Here is a 13,854-nt window from a genome sequence, read left to right on the forward strand (position 1 = left end):
AGAGGCTATGTCTGTTGAGAGGTTGAAAGAAGTGTTGTCGTAAAGGTTCTGGTCTCCTCTGCAGTGGTAGGCTTTGTGGGTGGGAAGCAGTGAGCATTGCCAATTTCGCACTCGAAGAAAGCCCGTCCGCTGTTGTCCAGCTGCTTGTTGTCCAAGGGAGACCCCCGCCTGCCGAGTGCTGCGGGGGGGACGTGTGTGCAGTGCCTGCTCGTCCCTTCGCAGCGCCAGCAGCAAGGACGGCTTCCCGCCGGGCGAGGAGGGCTCTGCCGAGACTGCCTCTGAGGACGCCAAGGAGATGACGCTGGACGAGTACAAGCGCGAGCAGGAGCAGAAGCGCTCGCGCGCCTCCTTCAACATCCGCAAGCCCGGCGAGGGGGGCGAGGAGAAGGCCGAGTGGAAGAGGATGTTCGTGCTCAAGAAGAAGGTCTCCGACGAGGACGGTGAGGACGCCGAGGACGACGACGAGGATGACAGCGAGGTGGGTGCATTGACAGGGGGCAGGCTAGCCCCGTGCCTGGTCGGGGCGGGGGTATTGGAACGAATGCTGCTACGGAGGTGCTGTTAGTAGATTTCAGGGCCTTGGAATTACCTTCAGCTCCATTCATATGTTGGTTTCGCGAGGCTGGACTGTGGCACACACCTGGTGCTTATGCGGGCCAAATTTACTACACTAACATCGCGTCGAAAGCATTTACACTCTCGTATATACACAACATTTGCTAGAAAAGTGACTGCTCCACATAAATATGTATTTCCTACACATACAAACGAAAAATATCAGTCGCAAATGTGCCACAAAAGCAACGGCGACAGTGGTATGCATGATACGCTCGGCAAATAAAGCAAGACTATAACTAGGCGCAATTATTAACCAGCTGTAAAATTGCAATCAGAATTAGCTAGGCTCTTTGAATTCAGACTTTTTTATTGAGTTTTGTTGCAGTTTTGTAACTGAAAAAAAAAAAAAAATGCTTGACAGAGGCCGCTGAACCCAGTGCCAGGGAAGTGTGCAACTAGGCTCGCGTCTGTATTGAAGCAGAGGCTATGTCTGTTGAGAGGTTGAAAGAAGTGTTGTCGTGCTCCTCCAAACAACTTTTTTTTTTAATAATGCAGTTAGGAGGCTCAAATTTTCACAGCTTGTAGAAATTGAGCTCCTCTGGTCATATATGTAATCAGATTTTCAATAGCTGCTCCGGATAAAATGTTACGCAGCATGACTTTCAGAAAAATGGCTTTTTTGTGCACACTTTTTTTTATAGTAAAAACTTTTTCTGAAACTTTTAAAATAGCCTAGGTGGTTCCTTATGAGCTGCAAAGTGCACAAATCTACCTGAAAAAGCCTCATCATCATTTTCCTCATCACGAAAAAAAAATGACTGGTAGTGTGCCTTTTTTTGTTCTGTATATTTTTGTTTTATGACCGTCAGAAATATCTAAGGACACAAATTGCATAATGAACAAGATTTGTGCACTCTACGTGTTATAATGAACATCTGTGCAAAATTTTATCCTGATACAACAACTTTAAGTGGGAAAATAAGTGTGCACAAACTCAGAAAACGGACAAAAACAACAAGCTGAGAAAAACGCAATTGAAAGTTTATTTCTTTGGCAGATTCAGAAATTCTTGCTCAAACAACATGAAACTTGGTGGGGATACAGTCTGAAATGTCCACATTGAGGTACTAAAACTAGAATGCCCCTGCTGCATAAGTTGCACCGTCACGGTTTTTGCTGGGGTAGTCCTTGGTATGGGACCGTTTCACCAGGCTGTGGCAATGGGGCTAGCCTTAGCAGTCAGCTTGGCACACATCTGCCCGATCCTCCGCTGGTCACTTGCATTGCTTAGTCTGACCAGTTCTTCTGAAGGGAAGATTCCCAGTTCTTGGAGAACTTGCTCAAAGCTAGTGTGGCCCCTGTTGAACCACAACCCTGCGAGGGCAGTGGCAGTCTCCACTACAGTGAACTGCAGGTTGTACGATAGCGTCCTGTGCCAGATGCGCAGTGCTGCTTCCGTCTCCATGGCATGGGATGAGCAGTCGACATTTTTTTCACACACAAGAGGCATGACAGGCTTGCCACACTTCCTCCTCTTGCTCATCAAGCTTTTGGTGGCGGCTACAAGTACAAGTAGTTTGACAGCACCTCAAAATCCAGGCAGAGACCAGTGTCAAGAGAAATGGCAGTGCCAACGCTGTTGTGTCTCGTGTCTTTGCTTCTGTCAAGTACCATCAAAAATCACACTGAGGTCAGTCTGACTAGCTTGCAACGCAGTTACTTGCCTTGCGTCAGCAAGGTTTTCAGAGACGCCTTTTGTGGCCGCAACATGAACTTTCTTGGCAGTGTTGTAGAACGTCTTTTGATGCTGTGGTTTTGGTAGACCAAGAATGGCACAAAACCTGCACAGCTGATCGTGTCCGATGCCAACCGCGCGTGCAGCGAGTACTGCTTTCACATTGACGGCGAAACTATCACGGGGACTTCCCCTGCAGAGTTCCGGTTTGTGGCCTCCGCGACCGACGGCGGCATAGAGTTTCATACAAATAACTAGAGGGGAAACTGGCGCTAGTGTCAACGCGAACATGGCAGCGGCGCTTACGCTTCAATGGGAATGATGGGTAGTTTTGGAACCGGATTGTGTAGGATCAAAACGGGCTTATGGCTGCGCAAATTGTGTTTTCTGACAAAAAAGCTCTTATTGTCCGGTTCTCCGTTTACAAATTACACGGCGAACAAAAAAGTTAGAGACGAAAAACCGGTTTTGTACGAAATAAAACGGTGTGTTTAGATAAAAGCAGACGCGGAGTCGTGAGAAGGTTTGTGGAGCAGGTTTGCCATTTTCCGCCAACTACAGCAGGACGCGGACTTCTTTAAAAACTACTTGTAAAAGTTTCGGCGCTGGTGGTTTGTAATAGTAAGAGAAGTTTTGTGCTCATAAGAAAAAAGAAACCGATTACCTGTCGAGAAGTAATTCTTGAGTGAATTAGTGACATCCATCAAGCTGCGTTCCTATCAGCCGCCGGTGCAGTAACGTTGGCCGGTGCTGCTGGTCTACGCCGTAGGAGCCGGCGTTCGCACGAAAGGTGTGGCTGTTCCAAGCGATTCACAACCGTCGTCAGCTTTGACAATACATTGCTCTGCCGAATGAGCAGCGCCGCAACTCCTAATTAGCAGACAACTTCGCCGCACAGAGCGCCGTCATTTGTATTTTCATGCTCGCTGTGCGGCAATGCATTGATAACCCACCCAATTCGCAACTCCGGTTGTAAAACATTCCACTCAGGGCGGCGTCAGTGCACGCGAGGCATGCAGTTCAAGGAGAAACGTATTTTTGATCACTCCTCCCAACACCCCGCCTAAGCAAATGCATAGAGATAATATCCAAAACGAAAACGAAACTGCCTGCAATATATAGTGAGTTCCACGAGCCATCAAGCGCCAATCCGAATCCACAATTACCCATCACGCCCATTGAGGCGTACGATCGCAGCGCCAGTTTCCCCTCTAGTTATATTGTAAGAAACTCTATGGACGGCGGCAGCCACTCCCGCAGGGCACTTCTTGTTTTTGCACTTCAGTTCCAGTACCGATGCGAGGCCCTTCCGCTTGTTCGCAACCTCAACTACGACGAGTTCGCACTTCCCGCACGTCGCGCACACGGTGCCACTCAAGGTCTGTCAGAGCGCCGGCTTCACAGATAACTGCACTGCTCCCGTGGCTGGCTGTCTCCTCACCTTGGAAGGCTGCGACTTCTCCGATGCGCTTATAAAGCCAATATCTTCGCTGACAAAATCAGCCCCGCCTGGTAGAGCCGGGCTTGCAACGCTTGAAGGCCCGGCGCCGTTAGGCCTCACAGTGCCGGTCGTGCCGGCATTGGCCGTGGACGTCACAATGCTGCGCCGCTTGCACTTTCCTTTGTACCGGCATGAAGTACGCTGCTTCCGGCGTCAAAAGTCGCGCTTCTCCTCACCGTTCACGATTAAAAACACACGATAAGGAAATAGAAAAGATAGCGCGAAGTAGCGAACGGAACGATGCGGGCGATGGCGGCTCACAAGCGGCAAGAGCCAATGGCGGTCCCGCTTTCGCGTCACGCGATTTAAATGCCCAGTGGGAGCTCGCAAAACAAGCGGGAAGAAACATTTTTTTTATTTTTTTACGCGGAGATACGAAGCTGGCGAGCGGCTCAATCGAGAAAGAAGGCTTGATCTACCTCTCCCAAGTGACCGAAATGGCGGCGAGCCACGCTGCCGTGAGGAATAAATTCTCAAACCTGGCCGAAATTTGGCTTGATTGCGCGATTTCTTGGGTCACCGCGAGTCGTTCAGACACATTTTTCACTAAGTTCTCGTTCGTATTTCGTTTTCATTTTTTTACCAATGAAAGAAGGATAGTCAAAGATGCTAATGCAAGGGAAAACAAAAAATCAGTATATTTCGAAAAAATCGCGTTTTTTCGACCCGCGTGTCCCCTTAAAGGGTTCATAAGGCACAAACGCACTTGCATGTTCAGGAAAGGAGCCACGGCAGGCACAACATCGTCGTTGCGGCCGTGAAAATACCGCGCACGAATCGCGTGCAGAAACTCGCCGTGCGGTTCACGCAGCTCGCTTAGGTTGCTGGGTGCACTTGCACAGAGGGACGATGTAGGTGGTGCCGAAATCGCACGCGCAACTTTTTTTTTTTTTTTCAGCGAATTTATCAAAGACTGCTTTTTGGGAGCCAATCTTGAAAGAACTTCTTTCTTATGACATCAGGAGCCAGAAATGCATAATCAAAAAGGAAGATGACATGGTTTAGCGTGAACCACATGGGGCGTTTTCTGCTCGCGAAAACGCACCGCGCACGTCACAGGTGCGCTGACACTGCCGCGGAACCTCCCGCACGCTGCGCGCGGTGCCGCCGCTGGCAGCAACATGGCGGTGGCTTCGACCGTGGTGTGGTGACGGGAGTTCGAGCGACCGCTTCTAAGCGGTCCCTAAACTAATACCCCTGACACACGGGCGCCTAAAAGGCCTTTGCAGAGAAGGACTGCTACTGAAACGGCGTTCGCCTCGGTGACACACGACAAAGGAGAATCTCCTTCACCGAAACGGGCATTTCCCGTAAGGGGTGTTCGCCTATCTCCTTTCCCGCATGAAAAGGAGCAGCTAGCAGCGCAGCCTCGTAAGCAGGCGCTTGCAAATCATAAGCTTCCCAGAACTTAGTGAGACCAAATGCGATTTCATAATACTTTCATAAATTGTTAAAACTGCAATTAAATAAATTGCACCAAACAAGCCCAACCGTAATGTATTTCTGTAAACATCTGCCCACTGTTGCCAGATTAGGCACGGAACATAGGCTAAAAAAAGCACTCTATCGTTGCTGTTTAATACAGATATGTGAAATTACCCATTTATTCTTTCTAAACAGCAATAAAACACACAGTTCGTATCTAAAATAATAAAGAAGGTCTATTAGCCGCATTTTATTTTTGTTATCGTGCATGCTTTTTCCACAGAACTGCTAGCGCCACTTTATTGGTGTGTCAGTTACAGCAACTACGTAAAGGAGATCGCGGGTTGCTGTGTGTCAGGAGCGCCACTCCTTTCCACAAAATGTCTTTTGGCGGAGCGAAAGGGGTTTAGTTTAAAGGAGATCTAGCGTTGCCGTGTGTCACAGGTATAAAACCCTAAAACTACTTGACTTTTGCAAAAACTGATTGGATATTTGGAATCAGCACAAAAAACTACAAGAGTGCATAGTTTCACCAAAAATGGATAAGAAATAAAAAAAATGGTTAAAGACCCACTTCCCCCCTTCAACTCCTGTCACGACGAGGCAGGTTTTCCCGAAACAGTTCCAACAAACAAATCGGGATCGCTGCCTGATGTTCAGGCAGCTTCCACATTTTTTAACGATTTTAGTCTGGTCATTGAAACACCTGTTATAAAATAACCTGATGGCAGGCTGCTGTGAAATTGAAAGTTAGACCAGGTGGACTGCTCACAGTTACCGGCATATTGCACACAATGGATGGGAACCAACTTGAGGCATTTTTCACCGAACAGAATGGGAACGATGCATGCGTAAGAATAATGAAGACCGAACTCCACTGAAACCTTCTTTTTTTTAAATAAACTTTGAGTATTCTATAGCGCTATTTTCAATCTCACCGGAGTCGCGTTTATCGGTAGCGGCCTTGTTCTTACGGTAGATGGTAAACCGTCTGCTTGGACAGGCCTGTTCTTGCCCATGTTCGGCTGCGTTAATTACGCTTAATTTATCTGACAGTGAAATCAGCTACATGTTCGCACAAAAAAAAAGCCTCTGGCACTGGCTTGGCTGCGACCCGGGTGCTAGCAATGTTGCCAGACATAAGTTTTTTTTTTTTTTTTTTGCCAAACTAAACAAAGGAAAAGCATATTGGGTTCTGCCGGCCCCGCGGAAGTCGGCTAGAAAAATGCAGTCGCAACAATTTTCGCCTAAAATTTAGTCTGTTCTAGCCGGGTCCGTTATGAGCGGAGTGGACTCCATTTAAGGGGGGACGCGGCTTTCAGCTTCGGAAAAATGACCAAAACATTGTTTTTTTGAAACCCACATATTCGGCTTCCATGTTTCCTACTCTATGCGTCTGTAAAGTTTTTAGGCTGAAAAGCGTCGCAAAGTGGCGTAAAAAAATACTTTTGTCAGGCGCGGTGACAAACTATCAGCGCAAAAGGGCGAAAAAACGGCAATTTTTGGAGCGCTCCATCTCCGCAACGGTGCCACCGGGCGCGGCCATTTTGATATGGTTAGATCGGCCGAGCGATCGTCTTTCCGGTTCCGCTCGTCTGTTTTATCTTCGTTCATTCACAAACGCACAAACGGCAGAAAAGAAACGACGCACAAACGAAGCTAGAAATAGATGCTGAAGCGCTATTGGTCCTCCGGTCGGGGCGCAGAACAACGACCCTCCTGATTGGATGTCACGGGCGCAACGCAAGATGGCGGCCGCCTGAGCTGCGTAGCGAGCGGTTCGAGTTCATTTTCGCCGCTTCGCTCGGCCGAGTTTCTGTTCAATCTATGGTATTCAACACAGACGTTATCGCGGTGGGAATGCCGGATATACGCCTCGAGCGCGGCCTGTAGGGGCGCCACTGAAATCCCCCTAGCGGCCCGTTTCGAAAGCAGGAGCGGGAGTCCCCGGCCCGCTCCCCCCTGTCGCCGTTGCTTTTGGGGCTCGTTCAAGACAGCGATTTACCGTTTGTCCCCGTTCGAAATACCGAATAATGTGGAGCAGGCACTCTGTTTGCAAGCCTGGTGGGTTCACGAGAGTATAAACGTTTATGACGCGATCTTAGAAAGATCTATATGAGCGCCGGGCATGTGCTCAGTACCCTGAACAAGCCAATGCGGCATAAATTTCGCAAACATTGTACCAAAGAAGTACGATGGATAATGCAAAATTACACTCCGGAGTCAGCACACGACGACAAATTTAATGCTGGGTCGTCTTGTCCCGAGGTGAGCGCTCGCAAAGACTCATCTGTTACATTTATCCTCCACGAGAAGCGCGAAGATGGGCTTATAGAGTAATCCGCGACCGCGACCAAACGCTTCTTCGAAACATCGTCGTATGACACAGGGAGACTGCAGAATCTAGCATAAACCGAAATCAGAGACCCTTATCATATACGACACTCTTCAAACGAGCCCGTGTGTACGAGATTTCGGCGCACGTGAAGGATCTTCAGGTGGTCAAAATTAATCCGGAGCCCTCCACTACGGCGTGCCTCATCATCTCAGTTGCGTCGGCGTGTTAAACCCTGCAATCAATCAATCAACTCTTTCAACGACACCTCGTATTTCTTGTGAACTGCCTACCCTGTATTCTTCGAAAAATGCGTCCGCCGAGTGATCAGCCGATCGTTGAAGGCGAAAAACAAACGAAAAGTGAACACGCAGCTTGTGTGTGTGATTACTAAAACGTTCATTCGTTGATTTCGCTCCGCATTTGTAAACAAACGATAGTTGAGCGCCCTCCTCCTCACCCCCCCCCCATGTCTAGCGAAATATCAGTGCATTTCGCATCTAGTTGGTCTGGTAAATACTACCTTGCTCAAACGAACGTCTTTAGCATTTCAGAAGCTGCTCTCGGTTTTTTTTTTTCATTCCCGTACGAATATTCTATTTATTCCTGACTTGCAGACCATTCCTTTTCCCGTGGTTTCATTAACATATACCTTGGTTCTTACTATACGGCATGAGTGGGCACATATCTGACAATGCACAGCCTTTGAGTGTACTTAACATTTTCGCGTGGCTTATATTCCCATAAAAGGCACAAGTTTTTGTCAGCTATTGGGTTATCACATCCCCGAAATATATTTTTCTACGATGTACATATTCGAAGCAAAGCCGCATTTGTTGTTTGCGCTCCAAAACGAACCAACCTCTTACAGTGCCAATGTCTGCAGGTCTAAACGAGGTGACAATAAATAGAATTCACTTGTGCTGACGTGTTCGAAGGCGACAGCGGTGATATGCTGCTGCCGTCGCCGACGACCGCAAGAGCGGCCAATTAAGCGCGCAGAACCGCCTCCCCGGGTAGCTCTTGTTGGCGTTCGAGCGCTCTACCAAGACTCAGCTGTTTGTTTAAGCGCCCTAAACGTTCAGTTAGCTTACAGACGTCATCATAACAAGTTATTTAGTGCGCGGAAAGGCAAAGAGAAGCGAAAGAGAACCAAAACACTGCATGACCACCTATCAGCCACGCAGCGCTAATCCCGCAAACGCCGCGGAGAAGCGGCGGCAGGCGGCGCAGCGATCGCGAATCTCGAGGCGTATAACGAGCCAGATTTACGGGGAAGTTGTGTCGCTCGAAAGGAGGTCATCGAACGCTTCGTGGTGCGCGTGACTCTACCGTCGCCAGACCCCGGAGGGTGACGCGGTGTGCGCGCTTGCGATAGCGGTTCGTGAAGTGAACTTTTAGTCGGGTTTGCGATGTTTACACGCTTAGTTATTGCTGTGTTTTGACTGTGGGCTCGCTAGCCTTGAGAAAGAAACGGTCGACGCGTCAAACGGTGCGGCGTGCACGGCATAGCCGACGCGCATTGGAGCATCACATGACTGGGCAACCGGGTTACAATTGAACGCCAGTAGGTGTAATTAATGCCTGCGACGTTAGATTTAATCTTAAAAGCGACCTGACCAGCCATATCAGGTGTAATCAAAGTTCGATATGTCGCGGTAAGCGTGCGCTGCAATGCGCGCGAGCCATATCGCCTTTCTTGCGCAACGTTTCCTGTGCACTTGTAATTTTCATGCGAACAGGTTTGAGTTAGTAATATAGGAATAAAAATATGTTCTCTGCATTAAAAATGTACGTTACTGTCGCAGCATTTAACAGTGATTTTTTAGTGAAATTATTGATACCATATTGCTTAGGGCATACTGGCTTTGCTGCGAGAAATATTAGATGCCTTGAATGTCAAAAGTACAGTAGAATCTCGATGATACGAATCTCGCGGGACCGCGAAAAATATTCGTATCATCCGAAATTCGTATGAACCAACACAGACCAAAAAATTGAGCGCTGAAAAAAGTTTTCGTTTATTTCTTTTCTTACTTTCGCGTGAACAAATCCGTGATTTTTTCTGCTTTTTTTAAACCCCCACGTCACAAAGCAGTCCTTTCTGGAGCGCGTAACGCATCGCCTAGCTTCGCGCTTGTCTCCTCACTCCCGGTGTCCAAGCTCGCTACACGCCGCAACAGTCAAGCGTGAACCGCATGGTGCGTTTTTGCACGCGATTCGCACGCCTCGGCTTTGCGCGCGCTGTATTTTCACGCCCGCATTGACAATTTCGCGCCCGCGGTATCTCCTACCTCGGTCAGAAAAAGACGCTGACGACTTGCGAAACGATCGAGACAGCCCGCTGGCTCCGCCCGAGATGTTTAGGCTTAGCACTCCGGCAGATAATTTATGGGCGCTTTCACTAGCGGCGCGGATGGTGTTTTATATTACCGTTTTCGCCAACGTTATCAGCTCCTTTACTGCACAAGAAACTTCGTGTCTGCTTTGAGCGGCATTTTAAAGAGCGGCTAGAAGCAGTCGCTCAAGCGGCCGTGCCACTTCGCGGCCGAAGCCGCTGCCATGTTGCCGCCGCCGGCTGCGGCGCGCGCAGCGTGCGAGAGGTTTCGCGGCGCGCATGGGGCGTGCGGGGCGCGTTTTCGCGAGCAGAAAACAACAGCCCGGCCGTTTCTGGAGAAATAAGAGTGACAAATGGGGAGAGAGAGCCGTCACTTGCTTGTTCGGCACTCGGGCGCCTCGCCGGCTCGTTCGTATCATCCGCCGGGCCGCGCAGGTCCGTTCGTAACAGCCGAAATTTTTCCCATTGCAAACAATGCAATTTTGCCGGGACTTTTCAGAAATTCGTATCATCCCGAAATTCGTATCACCCAGATTCGTATCATCGAGATTCTACTGTAGTAAAAAAATATGCTCTTGCATTGAAGTTGGGAGTTTATTCTGATGCAGAATACTCTACGAAGCTTCAAAGTAGCTCATTTTCATCCTTGTGGTATGCAAACTTTTGGCAATGAACACCTGCACGTATGAGACTTACTAAGTTGCTGTGCCAGGCAAGATGGTAAAACATAAAAAAAGCCAAAAATGTTCAAATTTAATTTTAAAAAATGCTTAACTTGTTGCCATGGTGACAACACTGCAAAAGGAGGCTGTTCAGTGTGATACAGCCAACCAGCTAACCTAGTTTGCATTGAAACCCATCTCCCCTCCGTTTGGTTTGCAAAGGGGGGTATGTACTCTTCACGGAGGAGCTGAAAATGATGTTTTCTGGAAAGAGAAAGGCTGAAAAGGCACTCCAATTTCAAGGCAAGGCCTTCCAGAAGCCCCATGTTCAAAAGGACATGAAAGGCTACAACCGTGACGACTTTTGATAAGTGAAACCTATGTTGCAATTCGGAAGCCGTTTTCTCAAAACAGTTTTTTTTGCCACCTGTGTCGCTTGTACCAGGGATTTCTTTGTGACCGCTGGGTCTATTTTGATTCCGTTTCTTGCATTACATTCCTTGATGAACAGTTCAGGTAGTGACACTCTTGGTTTTCCAGATTTGTTTTTTGTGATTTTTTATTGAAATAATCGTTCACAGTCAGCATGCCTATTGCACATTAACCTCTAAAAAAATGAAAACTAAAAAACATTGTGTTGTAAAAAAAAATTCTAAAACTGTCACGACCTCGTCCATTCATTTGAGAATGCAAAGCACTTCGAACAAGTTTTCTATCGTGTTTTATAAGCCGCTCAAGCTCGGTACAAGCGGAACAGAAAGAAAATTTAAGTTTTCGAAATATTAGTTTGAAATTTTTATGGTGTTATCACGGAAGCATTTCCAGTTGCTGTGCCAATTTTCATCAAAATCCACAAAGAAATAAAAAATTGATTTTGAAAGTCACGTCCCCCCTTAAAATGAATGGGCACCAGACAAGCCAACGGAAATCGTTTGTTGTAACTGCAAGTCCATTGTTGCTGGATCTGCTGTAACGAGCGCCATAGACTGTGTATTGAGATCGAATGTACATGCTTTTATTTTGTATTGAAGTTGATGTCAAGGTTTTCCTTTATGATGCTCTTGTTTGAAATGAGGATTGTGCCGTGCATATCACAGCTGCATAGCTTGCTTGATTGCCCCCTTGCAGCACGCGCGCGCACCTTTGCCGGCAGTGAGGAGAACTGGTATTTTACCATTGACTGCCGTGCTTTTGCCCAACGCAGGAGGAAGACGAGTACATGCGCCGCGGCCGGCAGCGCCAGCTGGTGGACATCGAGATCAACTTTGCAGACCAACGGCGAGGCCGCGGGGGCCGCGGTGGCAGGGGCCTTGGCCGCGGCGGTCCCGGTCGGGGCAGCTTTGGCGGGCCCCGCGGACCGCCACGCGATGGCGACCGTGCCGGAGACCGGCCTCCACGCGGAGGCGGCTATGGGGCTCGCGGTGACCGCACTGGAGGGGGCGAGCCGCCCAAGCAGTCGGCGCCCAAGGTGGACGACTGGAACGACTTCCCCTCCCTTGTGGCCGCCTAGGGGAGCCGCCACCAGCTGCCCCCTCCCCCCTTTCACTGCGACGACATGCCCTGCTGTGCAGGAGGAAGCGGACATGGCTGTGGACGATGCGCGAGTGGCGAATTGCCGCGCCTGTCGGTTCTCCTTCCTGTGCTGCACAACCCTCTTCCCTTGCTGCGTTGTTTTCAGCCTTGTGCGGCGGGTCTTGCGTTGGGGTGCGAGTGGGCCGCGTTTTCGGCGAGCACTGCATCTGATGCGTGTGGCCCTTTTCCTGGTCTGTGACCTCCTGCTTTGTGAAAATTGCACGGGTGGGGGTGCACGTTGCCCGGCTGTCAGGTTTTGCCAGACCCCTGGGACGGGTGGGCACCCTCTCACCCCTATTGGCTTGTCCACGTGTAAATTCCGCATTGAGTGTCGGCCAAGCTAAATTCCTGGCGTGTGGCAGTTGTCCTGCCATGAAATGCACAAATGCAATCCATGAAATGCAACTGCTTGCCAAGGACTTCTACCTTGGAATTCCCAAACCCCATGGGCCCGTTCAGGAGGGACCAAAGTCTCCCTCTCTAATTTCCCTGTTGACTGTGTTGGCGGCCTGTACGCTGGCAACGCTGCATTTGTGTTTGTGCGTCTGTTCCGGATGCACTGTGCGAGATTTGCCGAGCGCAGCTGCCTCTGCAGGAGTGCTCCTTGGGGGGTCCTTTTTCTTTTTGCAGTTCCACTTCACGGGAACCTTCCACCCCTTCTGTGTCATCAGTGGTGTGGTTTTTAGTGTTGTGGTGAAATACCTTTTTTTCTTTCAGGCGCAGTGTGCGTGTGTGTGTGAGTGTGTGCAGGAGTGTATCGTGATTGTAAGGCGCGTGTGGCTGAGAGGCGTGCTCTGCTGTGGCTGCTCCCCCAACACGAGTGCTCTGCGTGCATTTGAAGCGGCGTCTTTGCTCCTCGGCTCTCGCTCTCTCTTGCCCTAGCGTATCCTCCTCGAAACTGCCGCTTGCCCCACTGCGCGAGTCGGTTGTGGTGGGCCATCGGCGGCTAATGTAAACGTAAATGCACGCGCATTTCTGGCACGTGACACAGAGGCAACACACAGACCATGGTGAGGCTGCTTTCGGGTTGCCGGCTGGCCTTGTATTTTTCTGGGGAAGGGTGTGTTTGGGGCAGTGCTTTCTTTTCTCCCCCCTGAAGGGTTGCAAGCTGCGGGGGATCATGTCGTTGAATAAACGTCATAGACAGTTACAACTCGTGTGTGGGCTCTTTGCTGCTTTTTGTGTGGGCGCGTTGCAGTCCAAGGGCCGTGACGACACAACACAGTTTAAAACAACTACCATTACTTACGCACTCAGCAGCTGTGGAAGATGTTTGTGACAAAAGAAAGCAACAAATATTAACCTCAAATTTTGTGCCTCAGTGATGTGTGATGGGCTGTAGTGATGTAATGTGGACCAGCGTTTAACTAATAATTGGGACGTGATGATCATATGTGCGTAGGGGTCGTACTATGCCCAGTCATGATTCTTGGTGGTGTCTTGGGTCATGAATCGTGCACCAGATTCTGCGATGATACAAAAAAAAAGACTCCCGAAAGTGGTTAGGCAGAGGCCACCAATTCATCTTTTGCTTAATAATAGTGTATTTAAACTTTGCAGTTACATTCGTATAGGCTCTTATCAAAAAGGGCTCATCTCCCCGCGAAGGGGACTCGAGTAAATGCGTCGCATAGGGGGTGGGTGTATTGCGTTAACGTTTAGTGTTTGGGGAGTTGGTGGTAGTGAATGTGTTGTATCAGCAGCTTCTTGATGTAGTTTGAATGAGTC

The 13,854-nt window shown here is 49.1% G+C and overlaps 1 protein-coding gene across 2 annotated transcripts in view; it reads left to right on the forward strand.

Annotated features, from left to right (window-relative positions):
- The window catches only part of LOC144177722 (intracellular hyaluronan-binding protein 4.S-like), a 45,850-nt gene extending 32,571 nt beyond the window's left edge, over nucleotides 1-13,279 (forward strand). For both annotated transcript variants that reach the window (XM_077705295.1, XM_077705296.1), the window contains 2 exons: nucleotides 223-478; nucleotides 11,759-13,279. In XM_077705295.1, coding sequence (XP_077561421.1) covers nucleotides 223-478; nucleotides 11,759-12,064 — 562 coding nt within the window. In that variant the 3' untranslated portion in view covers nucleotides 12,065-13,279. The remainder of the gene's footprint in view (nucleotides 1-222; nucleotides 479-11,758) is intronic.
- Nucleotides 13,280-13,854: the final 575 nt, after the last annotated feature.

The sequence above is a fragment of the Haemaphysalis longicornis genome, unplaced genomic scaffold (assembly GCF_048455015.1).
Source record: "Haemaphysalis longicornis isolate Haplotype H1 unplaced genomic scaffold, Haemaphysalis longicornis Haplotype H1 scaffold_30, whole genome shotgun sequence".
NCBI classification, from domain to species: Eukaryota; Metazoa; Arthropoda; class Arachnida; order Ixodida; family Ixodidae; genus Haemaphysalis; species Haemaphysalis longicornis.